General features: G+C 29.0%; 1 protein-coding gene across 1 annotated transcript; it reads right to left on the bottom strand.

Moving 5' to 3' along the window:
- Positions 1-744: 744 nt before the first annotated feature.
- On the bottom strand, positions 745-4,552 carry LOC101509902 (ras-related protein RABA5b). Its single transcript, XM_004492154.4, has 2 exons — positions 3,967-4,552; positions 745-1,137 (listed from the first exon to the last, which is right to left on the bottom strand). Exons 1-2 carry the CDS (start codon positions 4,298-4,300, stop codon positions 824-826), a joined length of 648 nt encoding a protein of 215 aa, XP_004492211.1. The 5' UTR covers positions 4,301-4,552; the 3' UTR covers positions 745-823.
- Between the last annotated feature and the right edge of the window lie 10,822 nt (positions 4,553-15,374).

The following is a 15,374-nucleotide window of genomic DNA, read 5'->3' on the forward strand; positions in this document are numbered from 1 at the left end:
TTATAATAATTATTACAATAAAAATTTAGAAAAATTCTTCTTAAAAGAGACATGCTCCGCTCAAAGTTACCACTAGGTATCCCCACTTACATGGAAATCTTCTCATTCAAACTTTTGGTATATCATTACAAAATTGGAATCTAAAACTCAAGTTTTGTTAGTACATCACTTTGATAAATGGCACAAGGTGAATTAACACTTGAAAATCAATCAAAATACAAACCAAGACTTATGTCCATCGTTTAAAGTAGGAGATAACAACTATCCTTGTTATAATGAGTGAGTCAATAACCTAATGAGTGTCAATTTAATGAAAACAAAATGAATTTTGAGGCCCTTATATTCGCATTCGCTTTTTTTTTTTTTTTTAACTAAAATTAATTATTTCACTATCCACTCATTATATCGTCAGTATTCATTGGAATTTTTAGGTGATTTTCAAGTGCTCGTACACTTCCAACATGTGCCTATCAAAATCATCTATTGTAGAAATTGTTTAAGTTCTAATAGATGCAAAGAAAATATATTTAAGAACCAAACGCTAATATCAGAAGCTTTAAGTGATAGTGGACCATCCCACTAAGCAAGCAATTTCATGGAAGAGCAAAACATTTCTCGTTTCTGTTCTTTTTTCTTTCAGATTGTATGGAATGAGGGTCATAAGAACTTAAACATGGAGGAGGAAATGAAGAAGGAAACACAATGGCAAGAAATAGTAGCTAGGGAAAATGACCCAAAAGAAGATGAAAAAAAAGTATAGAACAACAAACTACTCTTGAAAGATTCAAACAAGTATCAACTCCAAGTCAAAGCAAAAAGCTCATCATGAACAACAGGAAAAATTGAGCAGATTTTTCTTTGATCCTGCCCCATTAACCAGGCTTACTCGATTCACAGACAATTCAGCCTTATAAGAATCAGAGTTTAAGACTTTGCGGCTGATGTTATTGTAAATTTCACGGATAACAATCTCAAAAGCCGTTTGAACATTGGTAGATTCGAGTGCTGATGTCTCCATAAAGAACAAACCTTCTTCTTCTGCAAGAGTTTTTCCCTCCTCTGTGCTCACTTCTCTGATATTCTCCAAATCACACTTATTTCCCACCAACATGGTTGCTACCGTGCTATCATTTTGAGCTGCAATTAAAGCAAGAATCAAACTCTCTGTTACGAAATTGTATAAAAAAGCAAATCTCTGATATGAATCAAGAGCTTTAATACATGCCATTAGTGAAATGTGGGAAAATGGCAAGTTTTAAAACCAAGACTCTTTGCACTCACCAAGCCTGTGGGACACTACATCAGCAGATCTCCGTTGTTGGATGAAGATTTGAAGGCTTGTATTTTGACATCACAAAATCAAATTTAAAATATAACTTGAAATCAATGTTGTCAATTGCACATTGCGGAAAATAGCAGTTTGTTCAAATTCTACGATGCTATAATGCTATAGTGGCTATTTGAAAACACTGCTTGAAATACAAGCCGTTTAATCTGCAATTCTTCACCCAACAATGGAGATCCGTGGCTGTTGCAGAAATCCATTTCCCTATCAAATAACTTGGGTACTCGAGGTTTTATCATCAATTTAGATCGTCAATAATGTAAAATTCATCATTTAGGTCCTCCAAATATTTGTGACATCAATTTAATCCATCAATAATGAAAAGCCTGATCCATTTTAGTCCATCTATCATAAAAAATATAATAAGGGCTCCACTATACTCATTTCTCTTAAGTCCAACAAAAAAGGATTAGGTGATAACGCTATGCATAATGGAGAGATTCAATTAATAGCACAAAGAGGAAATTGTACTGACCTATTTAAGATATGCCTAAATGACACATGTAATTTAAACAGACCTAAAGAGAAGGTGAGTACAATTTATCTAACATGTAAGGGAGATGAGGTAAGTGTATTAGTAAACTTTAGGAGAGGTGAGTATAATTTATCATAACTTAAATGTTTTGATTTGAGAACTAAAGTAATGAGAGTTGTATCAGGATAAAAATAATATGCTAAATTTTGTGCTATGACAAATCTATATATAATAATGTATATTCTGAATTCTGACAGTGACACCTGTCATTAAGTCTGGAAGCTGAAAAATGGTTTCTGTCAAAAAGAGACTTAGAAAATACAATCATCGAGTAAAGTGTCAGATAAATATAACATGAGATAAAGCAAATGGAAGTTTATTTAACTAGTTCATATTGTTTATAGTTAAGAATATGGTCAGAGCATTCCATCTTCACGATTCACAACACAGTCAGTCAGGAACTAAATATGGTGGTAGCATCATTTAATCATAAAATATAGTTCATCTTGTTAAAAATATATTGCTAGTTCTCTAGAAGAATATGCCTTATTGCTAGATTTGAGAAATCCATATAAATCTCTCATCTACCACCACAACAATGACAATTAGGAAACAGGTGTCGATGATCTAAGGGAGCCATACATCTAGTAAAAACAGGGGTCGTGCAATTTTTATCAAATATAATAACCTAGTGTCCATTTTTAATGATTTCCAAATTTTAGGCCACTAATGATGAAGTTCCCATTCATATCCTGAAGGAAACAAAACCAGGTACATATCCTTCCGATTCTAAATGAATATATCCTAATCAAATAAAGAAATGCAGATCAGCCCAATATCGGCAAAGAATAATGTTTGTATATGCACTACATTATTACAAGGTATTTGGAATAGCTAATTTAAAATTCTTCAGATAGTGCAACAACTTTAAAATTTTAGAGGAAGAGCTTTATCACTCATTGCAATTTAACACGCGGAGGATGCCATGTTTATATTCGAAAAAATAGTTTAATAATCATGTACTTTTAGTATAACTTTTTTACACAAAAATTTAATAATATCTCACCATAATGTCATATTGTGATTCTAATGTGCTGTAAAACAACCACAATGCATGACAATTAAACTCATGTCATATTATAGTATTGTATTTTAAAATATTTGTACAAATATATTAATTTAGTAGTTTAAAATTGTTTTATATTGTCAATCATAATAATTAATGAGTTAATTGGTATACAAGGTAAGTGTAACAAGCTTGTACATTGGCGAGCAATCACAAATCATCTTATATGTGATTCATATGATATTTAAGATCGAAGTCAACATTTTAAATGATGTGGCAATTTATAATTGATTGATAATATAAAAAAAATTATCCCAATAGTGTTACTTTTTAAAGTTATTAATATATTGATAGTGCATTAAAACTAAACTCAATAATTTAATCCTTATAAAATAGAATAATTTCCAAAATATATTTTATGTTCACAAATCACAATCATCATATAATACCTCATATAATCCCCCTTCTTTGATTGTAAAAGTGGCAAGTTCTACGGAGGACTAAACTCTAACAACAACTAATGCCGGACCTCAAAAGTAGAAGATTACAATCTCCATTGTTGTATTGTCCGAGAGAGTGACCTGATTTGATTGGTGTCAATTTGGCAAACACAAGAGATAACAAATACACGAGCCTCAAAACTCAACTCATTTGTTTTCCTTTAATTTGGTCAAATTGACACCATTCAAATCACCGCCTCAGTCACGAGGACGAAGAAAATCATGACCTTATAATTCTAGAGATTAACCTCATTGTCATTAGTGTTTTGAACTATTTTCAAACCCAGGCCCACGGTAGACCGCCTGTCAAGGCGGGCCATCCTAGAACTTGCCTTCAAAATTCATCTATTGAATAAGGATTAAATTAATAAGTTGCTTAATCAAACGTCACTCCACATAGTCTACTCTCATGAAAAATGAATCAATCTCCAAGAGCAAGATTCTAGAACATGAATACAAATTTGTTTCCAAAAACAAACTAAAAAATCGCATAATCATATATATATCAATGACATTAATCCCTAAAGAACAAAAAGAAAATCATAACCAAAAAAAGAAAGTAAGAATAGTAAATACTCACTAGTAAGTTCATCAAGCCACCTCTTGATACTATCAAAAGTACCTCTCCTACTAATATCATAAACAACAAGAGCACCAACAGCACCTCTATAGTAAGCAGAAGTAACAGCTCTGAAACGTTCTTGACCAGCAGTATCCCAGATCTGCGCCTTCACTTCTTTACCGTCGATTTCCACCATTTGCGTCTGAAATTCAACGCCGATTGTTGCTTTTGAATTCGAGTCGAATTCGTTTCGTGCGAATCGTGAAAGTAGGTTCGATTTTCCTACTGCTGAGTCGCCGATTAACACGATCTTGAACAAGTACTCTTCACCTCCTTCACCGTTTTCGTCCATTTCCTTTTTTTTTCTTCTTTTTTGAATGGTGAAGTTGGTGTCACGTTTGGAAAGAAATGACAATGGAAGAGTTTTGTGTGTGTGTGGATGGAATGAATTAAGTAGAAGAACGTGAATCCAATTATCTTTTTGTGTTTAAGTAGTGTTTTGGAGTTTTTTAATTTATTTTAAAAATTGTTTGATAATGAGTTTTTTGAGAATGGTGCGTGATTAGTGGCGGGTTTACTGTGATCTTTGGTGGATTTTTGCTTCCATTTCGTGTTTGTGTCTTTACAAGACCTTTTTGACTTGCTTTTTCACGAGTTTTGATTCCGTTTTTGTTCTATATATTTGAGATGAAAATAAAAATAAATGAAATATTATTAAGAGTTTTTAGAACACCTGTTAATACATAAAAAAAAAAGTAATGGAATTTGAAAAAGTAATTATTTTTATTTAAAATATTTTTATTTTTTCCTTTTGATTCGTTAACAAATATTTTTAAAATATTTGTTAATATAACTTATAATTTAATAATTAAATATATTTTTATTTTATTTTTTTTCTCTTGTAAATAAACATATTTAAAAAATCACAACTATTTTGATATGGAATAACAAAAGTAGTAAAACATAATTTTTTATTAAAAAAATATAGGATAAGAGATTATTGTTATAAAGTATAATTTAAGTTTTGCTCAATTGCAAATATCGATATTGTTAGATTTGATATGAATTCAAATATTGTTAGATTTAAATTCTAAACATAAATTTTAAACATAAAATTTATAAATCAAAATTATATTTTATTTTATATAAATCAAAATTAAAATATTAAAATATTAAAATTTTTAAACATTAAAAACATTCCCTCACTTTAAATTTTTCAACTATTTAACATAAATATCTTTTAAGCTAATGAATAATAAAACTTAACAAACAAGTCAAACTTTAATTTTAAAGCTCTTATTTTTAGCTTAAATTTTGAAGTACCTTATCAAACCGAAAAAGGCTAGACCGTTGATCTCTAAGATTAAAAATATAAATTGTTTGCTCCTTACTTTTTTTTTTTTACTAAAATATCCATTTACTATTTTTTTTTTATTGTTTTCTCATATAATATATCATTTTGTCTTTTATGTTGTATTCATTTTTCAAAATCCCCTTAACAAAAACTCCTACCATTCCCATTATTTCCCAATCAATCAAAAAACCAAGACAATAGGGTAAACATCACACTAATTTTGCATAAACATTACCGTCAATTTAAACAACTCATCACAAGGAGAATAAAAATATCACACACAATTAGAAGCTATATATTACTTTTAATTGTTTCTAAGTATAAGAGCTCTTTGACAAGAAAATTTGTCATTTTTTATCTTTTAATTTTTAACTACATTAATTATTATTTTCTTAATATACTCATATTGAATTTACATTTTATTCTACAACTAGTAATAATTAATGTAATGGAAATCTTAATTATTTATCTTTCTTTAAGGGTAAATTTTTAAGTTAATATTAATCGCCAACAAAATAAATACAACTAACAATTTTTTTAATTCCCGTAATTTTATATGTGAGATCCTAATTAAGAAACAATATCTAATTAGTAATTTCTCTCTCAAATACCAAAATCTGATTTTTACTTCGCACAATTTTCACACAACCAAAATATGAAAAAGGGTACTCATTATCCTAGAAATCGAATGAGGAGTAAAATGGGTGATACCCATTATTTTTTATTTGACATTCTCCTCCTAATTTTTCTTTTTCGTTCCTTTTGTGTCATGATGGAGCCACTAATTTTATTCTTCCACATTATCTCCCTAACAATACCTACTTAATCGGATTTAATGAATAGATTTTCCATTTCCAAAATTTTAATGAGTTTTATGGGGAAGAAGAAGAATCCTAATTCAAATTAGGGATTCACAACAATGTTTTGATATATTATAAGCGCCACACAAGATTATTAAAGCTCTCATTTAATATAATGATAAAATTGTATAAGATTGTAAAAATAAATTATTAAAATGAATATTTAAAAAAATAAAAGATCAGAATAAATTTTGAGTAAGATAATGATGAAATGCATATATTATTTTTTCTTTCTTATTCAAATAAAGGAAAGGATAATTTATATGATTTTTAAGAATAATTGAATAATATTATTTTTAAAAGATTGATTCCTCTATCCCACAATAGATGACTCATATAAAAAAAATTATTTCAAAATAATTTGATATTCAACATGTTTTTTTTATTATATCTTTTAATTAATATTACTTTCATTTTTAATATAATATTTTTTTTATATATATATATATATATATATATATATATATATATATATATATATATATATTTTCTTGATATGTGAAGTTCAATTAATTCAATTATTATAAGATGTTGAGAGTAAATTATAATCGTCATTGATGTAGTTTTGTCATTGTCAATTTTTTATAGTAATCGGTTGTCATTGTCAGATTAATTAATTGGAAGTGGCGGTGATTCAACTAAAGGAAAGTTACACGGTTTACGGTTACCGGTGGAGCATTTATTACTATTTATGTACTTAATTATAAGTACTTTAAGAAAAATAATGTCTCTAAATAAGTATTTTTTAAATTATGAAGTGTATTATTATTTCTTTATTAATATTATTAGTTTCTTTTAATAGATGAAAAGTAAATTTCAATATATTAATATATAAAAATTATTTTAGAAACATACATACATAAAATTGATATATTAAATTTATTACTTTTTTTAATATATGTGAAAAAAATCGTACAAACTTATCATTAGAAACAAAGGCAATACTACTATTGAAATCACACAAAAATATATATAGATATATATAAGTGTAGGTAAATCCTAAAAAATTCTTATTAAACTGAAGCATTATTCATTTGATCTAAATCTTATTTTTTTTTGAATTCCTGCAATGTTTATTGTACTCTATGTATTACTATAATTTTGTTGTTGGTAGAAATGTACTACTGTAATTATATTTTTGGTATGTATGTACTACTAAATTTAATATTTGAAATTATGTCTGATATAAATACATGTAATTTTGGACGGTTGAAGTAGATCACCTTTAAATGTGGACAACTAGTATTGACTATTGAGGACCACACGGGTAGAAACAATTTATTGTTGTTGAAAAATTTAAGGTGAGGAAATACTTGAACACCTTAGGCTCACTGCCCAATTTATTGTTGTTGTTTTTAATATTTAGTAGCAACATCTTCAAAAGTAAATCCAATATTAAATTAAGCAAATAAAAATTGACAACTCGGTAATATGCTTGTGAATCAAGTTGTATTAAAGATAAGTCATTTTGATTTTGATAGGGTGAAATTCACTCACAAATTTGTATGAATATAAGAATATTTTTTTTAACAAATAAGAAACGTTTTAAACACAAGCATTGTTTAGAATAAGAGCAAAAATCTTTTTATAAATGTTTCTAATGTATGACCAAAACAAAATAGAAATACAAACTAAACTATTCAAACAAAAAGTAAAACAATCAACCACAAGTGATATTAATGCACTATAAGGATCGAAAGCACAATTGGTTATACCCATAACAAAATTATTTTATATACAATTTGATCCACCTCAATGCTAAAAGTTTGACATGCTCAATAATAAGATTTGCATTCAAAACATGCGAACGAAAAATCGCATCATTTCTTGATTTCAAAATTGCTCACATCACCGTAAACCAAACTAAATTAATTATTTGACGCATTACACGGCCGCATAGAAAAGGTCATCAAATTGGTTAGCATTGTTGATTGCATCCTTATGAAATACACCAAATAGTTCAAACCAATTCAAAACACTATACCACACGAATCCAAAAAGATGGCACACAAAGAACAAATGACAGACTGTTTCAACTTCCCCACAACCTCTACACATTGTTGATCTTCCACAAAAAGGATTCCTCGACGAAACAAATTTTCCTTTGTAGGCAACCTATTTTGAAACAACCTCCACACAAATAATGATACTTTTGCTTGGACAAAAGGATGTCACACTAGGTCTTGACCAACTCCTCTCGTAGTATAGAATATGCCTCATTTACTGAATATTGTTCCACAACCACTTATCATATACATTAACTTGCAAATGAACGTTAGCCAATAAAATCCTACATTGCTCCACTAATTCCTCCTCCCACGCAAACAACTGTCTCCGTCATCTCCACCCTTGAATACCCCCCGTCACAACATCTCATACATAACCTCTACATTTTCCTCTTGTTGCAAAGACAAATGAAATAACCTACTAAATTTCTCCTGCAAGACCCCGCCAACCAACCGTGGATCCTTCCAAAACAAAGTATTACTCCCATTCCCGATAATTTTTCCCTAAATTCCCCAACTTTCACTCCATATTTATTGATCAACACCTTAACCCAAAGAATCTATGACTCTATTTTTAACCTTCAACGCCATTTACCCAATAGAGCTTTATTAAAAAAATTCAAATCTCGGACTCCTAATCCACCTTTCTCTAAAGGCAAACACACCTTCTCCCAATTGACCCAATGAACATTACTCACTTCCTCATTCCCGCCCCCCAAGAAATGATTTAAAAATGGATTCAAATTGATAAATGATACCTGCAGGAGCCTTGAAAAAGGAAAGAAAACAAATCGGCAATGCAGATAAGACAAATTTGAGGAGTATTAAACGACCACCCATTGACAAAGTTCTAGAGTTCCAACCAGCCAACCTATTTCGGATCTTCTCAATAACAGGTTTCTAAAACACCTTACGTCGGGGACTATCGCCAATAGGCAACCCCAAATATTTGAATGAGACACATCTCATCTTACAATTAAGAATCTCTGCCGCAATTTGAAGTCATGAACTGTTAACATTAACACCTGCCAACATACTTTTATAAAAATTAACCTTTATGCCAGATTGAAGCTCAAACCACAATAAATTAGCCTCGATTGCTCTAATATTATCCCAACACTTCTCTCTCATTATCAACGTATCATATACAACTTATAAAAGAGAGACACAAAATTCATTTGCGCCCACCTTAAAACCTTTGAATCGATTGACTTCCACAAAAGCACTAAAAAGAGCATTTAGGCCCTCAGCAGCTATTAGAAACAAGAACGGAGATAAGGGGTCACCTTGTCTCAATCCCCTCCGCATAACAAACTCTTCTATAAGACTCCCATTCACTAGCACATAAACTGACGCTGAACCACCACATTCCAAAATCCATTTACGCCATTTCTCTGGAAAACTCATCTTTGCCATCACAAGCTCTAGGTAATCCCACTCAATAGAGTCATATGCCTTCTCAAAGTCCACTTTGAACAAAATTAACTCTTTTTTCTTCTTTTTGCCTCATCGACCACTTCATTCGCAATTAAGATCTCGTCCAAAATTTGTCTGCCTTTAACAAACGTTGATTGAGATTCAGCTATTACAGAACCAATCACTTGACTCAATCTATTTGCCAACACTTTCGACAAAACTTTATACATACATCCCACTAATGAAATGGGTCTAAAATCAGATAAGACTTGCAGATTGTCTTTTTTGGGAATTAAAACTATAAATGAGCAATTTGAGCCTTTTGCTAACCTCTCATTCACATGAAAATCACCTAGAAATCTCATAAAGCCACCTTTTATGTTCTCCCAAAACTCTTTCACAAAAATGTACCCCATCCATACCTGGACTTTTGTAGTTGTCACAATCCCACACCGCATGTTTGACTTCCTCTTCACTAAATCCAACTAATAGTGTTTTAGCTTGAATTAGCGAGAGAGAATTAAACTGCAAGTCATCCAAACCCATGTGGATGGATCTGATGGATTTAAAACGACCTTCAAAATGATTAAACATTGCACTTCTCACTGGCTCCGCCCCTTCGAAACACACACCCCCAACCTCAATACTGAGAATTGAATTACGACACCTCCTATTGGATACCATATCATGAAAAAACTTTGTTTTTGCATCTCATTCTCTCAACCATTGCACTCGCAATCGTTGCCATTGAATACTACAATTCAACCAAGACCAAGAACAAATATTAGCTAACAATTGTCTACGCTCTTCAATCTCCACATCTGATAGAACACATGATTCTGCTTTAATATCTAACTTATTTAACTCCTCTTTAGCCACCTTTATTTTGTCAAATAGATTGCTGCAATATTCCTTATGCCAACTCATCAAGCAATTATTGATATTTTTCAACTTCTGCTTTAGTACAAACCCCCCAACCCAACATCGTATAATTATCCCATACATTCTTAACAAAATCCTTATAACCATCAAATTACTCCCAACACTTCAACATACGAAAAGATCTTGGTCCCCAATTATCTCAACCATCACACAAGAATAATGGACAATGATATGATAAGCATCTATCCAACGCCCATTGCGAACAATTGGGCCATTGACGACCCCACCTCTTTGATAAAAGAAATCGGTCTAATCTGCTCATGACCGACCCATCCAAATGACACCAAGTAAAAGCTGTACCATTTAAAGGCAAATCAATAAATTATGATTCCTCAATAAAATTATTAAAGCTCAAAATGTCTTCCATTTGAATATACTCACTCCTCCCTTTCCTTTCACTTTCCTTCCTAATTGCATTAAAATCTCCACATATACACCAACAACAATCTACATCGCTCTCAACCTTCTCAACTATCATATTCCACACTTCTCACTTCTCAATCATGTCACAAGGTGTATAAACATTTACCACACAATTTTTTCTCCAGTATCCTTCCATTCCCCCTTCATAACTAATCCATGATTTAATATGGAAGAACTCCACATATCGACCCGCGAGCTATCCCACAAAGATAGTATATCTCCAAATCTACCTACTAAGGGTTTGAACGAAAATTCAAACCCTTATGATCCCCACACAATTTCACGCATATTTTTCTCCACAACCTCCAACTTCGTTTCTTGAACACACGTTATATTAGGTTTTTTATTTATTTTTATTAAATATTGCAATTCTTTTTTCTTCGCAACCCCTCTCATGCCTCTAATATTATAACATAACATCAGTGTCAACCTTACTATCACCAAAAACTTCCTACCCATCCACTTCTAACTTCCTATGTATTTTTTCCCAATATTCACTTCCTATCTCATATTAAAATAATATATTTATATGAGATATATATTAACATATTAAACTCGTTTATTATAATTTTTTTAAAAAAAATTGTAGTATTTTAACTTTTTATTATAATATTCTATTTAAATAATTTTAAAAATAAAACTTCAAATAATAAATTAGTTTAAACAGTTTATGATAAACAAGTCATCTATTTGTTATAATTTTTTTTGGATGATAAAATTTCAAAATATGATTAAAAATAAGCTATTTTGAGATACATTTTTTTTTGAAAAAATACAATTTTATTATATTAAAATATCTAATAATAAATATTTACGTTATTGAATATTAAAATTATAATTTTAATCTATAAAAAAGTGAGTCCAACATCACTTTCTACTATTTCTCAGTAAATTTTCGTAAAAATTATTTTTAAAAATATAAAGTTAATTTTTTTAAATCTATAACAAATAGGTCAAACATCATAAATGTATCAGTAATTCAAAATTTCAATTCAAGTATAGAAAAAAAAAATTACAAAACAGTACAATAAACTTCATATACTCATAGACGTACATCAAACTATGTAAATGATGGACTGAAATGTTTTATTTCTTTTTCTTCAAATTGAAATATGTGGAAAAAGACTAAAAAATAGGTCAAATTGATTTGGGTTTTAAAATAGTGGAATTGTCAATAACATAGTAAATTCGTCTAATTCTGCGATTCCACCAAATCTGATACAAGTTAATTCACATGAACACATTTTTATGTATAAGTTTATTGAGATTTGAATCAATCCAAAATTCATACATGAAAATTTAAAATCGAACGATTTCACAAGTTAATTCAAAACTTTAACAACCTCGACATTAAACACACATCAAATATAACTTACCCTATTATAGTCTATAGTGTTTATATGTTGATAAGTTCAATACCCCAAATTTAGAGCAATTATTGACTCCTGTATGATGAGATCAATAAGCATTGACTATTAGCAAATTTTCAAATATTGCCCATCAATTGTGGTTAATTGTCTAAAGTTCACTATAATTATTAAAAATTATTTTCCTCCAATGTTTCTTATGAGGATTTAAGTTAAAAATAATTTACATACATTCAGCAGAACTATCAAAAAAGTGCAAAATTCCTAAAGAGAGGAAGTTGACATAGATAAGTAATGAAAATAGCATACAGTTTGTTTAACATTGCATTTCCTAAACACCTACACATGAATAAAAAATAAAACAATACCCAAACAAACTTATGAAATCAACTTATTTCAAATCAGAAAATTTTAGAAGTTGGAACAATTACAAAATATATATATATATATATATATATATATAAAGACCTTTACATTGCTATGCAAACCTATGTTGTTAATTCCAAGATAGTGATGCAAACCTATTGTGAAGGCTAAAAAACATAGCTCAATTGGCAGTGAGATCTGTGTAGAGGCGAGTGGTTTAGGGGGCGAGAACATAGATCTCACTACCAATTGAGCTAAAGTAAATGGCTACAGTAGATAGTGCGATGGCCGCAATTCATGACTGCGACAATTGTCATTGTTGAAGAGGCTCGTAGGGTGATGGCATTGTGCCGAACCCTACCACCTACAATATAGCATACTTAGCATCACTATTGACAACATAGAACCAAACATGTCCATTCAAACAATACATGAGAATTATATGCAACACTCTATCATACACAAATGATGAAATTTTTACCACCTAATAGATTGTTATGTACATATAGTTACTTCAACTTAAATCCAAGCATTGTAAATTTACTCAATTATTTTTAACTAAAAAATTATCATTACTCATAATTTAATCAACCTTAACATAAAAAATTAGAGATAAACCATAAAGTATCAAAACATTTCATAAATCAGTCCAACATCAAGCCACTATACTATGCAAAAATTTCATTGTCTTAAGCTCCAATTTGTGTGGCATCCAAACTAATCATTTATATTTGGTATGAGAACCAGAAATTATGCATAAGGGAATGTGGTACTACGAGTTTAAGACATCAACATTGTTTGTGAAGCTTATTTAATTAGTATCACCTTCACTAAAATAAATATCGAGTGTTATAGTGCACCAACACCAAGTTGTCCAAATCACTAATGGTTTTCTAATTTTAACTTATTTTTTCTAGTCTCGTGATCCTAAAAGTAAATAGGACGGACATTCTCTAGGCAAGTGATTCAAGTCCTTATTCCAATATTTAACTTACTTAAATACACTAAGTTAGTTATCTAAATCTACTTTATCACCAATATCTAGACAAGCTCACAATTAAGCCACATCATGGAAAGCAGCAATATGGCAATACCCACGAAATGAGAGTATATATCTACTTATCTATTGGTGAAAAAATAATTTATTGTATATAGGTTGTAGATTTCATTTTTTTATAAATGATTCATTTGGACACCTTTTGAAATTTTGTACTGGCCCATTTCTATGATCACAAACATCAAAGGCAATAATTTATTGTTCACTCTACAGTAATTATAGGAAATAAATTAACGATATTAAAAATACTTAACAGTATATTATTTTTATCATTTATATGTGAATTTATTTTTAAGAGTGAACATGAGAAAATATGAAATTATTTATTTAAGTTTTTCTTTTTCCTGCATTAATTTTGGGTCAATATTAATTTTTCAATTTTCAATTGTTTATTTAAAATTATTTCATTATTCTTTTCCTCAAACATTTTTCTCCCCTACTTTTAATTGGTGATAGTTTTGTTTAATTGTTTATTTTATTTTTCACAACAGCCTTCTTCAGATATTTCATCGTGTGTTTCGTTGTGAAAAAAAATAATTTTTTTCAAGAATTTCATACTAGATTTAATTTTTGTCATACTAACAATAATATGATAGAAGAACCGGGACGCCAACAAATAAGTTATTAGAGAATGAGATATACATTATAGTATTAAAATATATTTAATGGAGATATTGGAAGATATAAAATAGTACAAATGATAAAAGGAACACATGCAATTATCATGTATGATAGATGTTCAATGTATTCGGCTAGACAATAGTTGATAGTTATTTTTTTTTTTGGTTAAATATCATTTCTAATCCCTTAACTTAATTTGAGTTAATGTTTTAGTCTTTTATTTTTTTTTTCTTTTCGATTTGGTCATTTATTTTAATTTTAAGTGACAATTTTATCTTTTATGTTTTAAAACGTCAGCAATGTTATTATTTTTTTTTTTATAAAAAATCAAAAATTCACCAAAATTTTCAAACAAAATCCATAAAACTAATTATATTTTGTAATATAAAGCAAATTTAATCAAATTCGTAACTCAAATCTTCAAATAAATTTATATTTGTCATTCTTTATTTGATGTTGTTGAAGATGAAAATAAGAGTTTATTTAAAGATTTAAGTTATAAATTTGAGGAAATTACATTATATTGAGGATGAAAATTAATTTTATGAGTTTTGTTTGAAATTTTTTATGAATTTTTTGAATTTTTGCAAAAAAATAAGGATAATATTGTTTACATTTTAAAGCATAAAATATCAAATTACACTTAAAATTAAAATAAATGACCAATTCGGAAAGAAAAAAAAAAAGAGATAAACGATTAAATTGTTAACTGAAATTAAGTTAAGGAACTACAAATATTATTTAGCCTTATTTTTCTTTTTAACAATGCAATAAACAATAATTTTATTTCTTCAATAATTTCATATATTCTCTTATCAAAATGATATGTATGTTATATCAAATACTTTATTCATAGAATTTTAAAAACATTTTTATACTATATTTAAATTTACATTCTTAATGTAAAATATATTCAATTCATTCATGATAGGATTATTTGTTACATCTCTTTGAGACGTTAATATTAAATCATAAAATTAAAAATTAAGTATTTCAATCTAATATAAATATTTT

Source organism: Cicer arietinum, chromosome 3 (assembly GCF_000331145.2).
Source record: "Cicer arietinum cultivar CDC Frontier isolate Library 1 chromosome 3, Cicar.CDCFrontier_v2.0, whole genome shotgun sequence".
In the NCBI taxonomy this organism is placed as follows: domain Eukaryota; kingdom Viridiplantae; phylum Streptophyta; class Magnoliopsida; order Fabales; family Fabaceae; genus Cicer; species Cicer arietinum.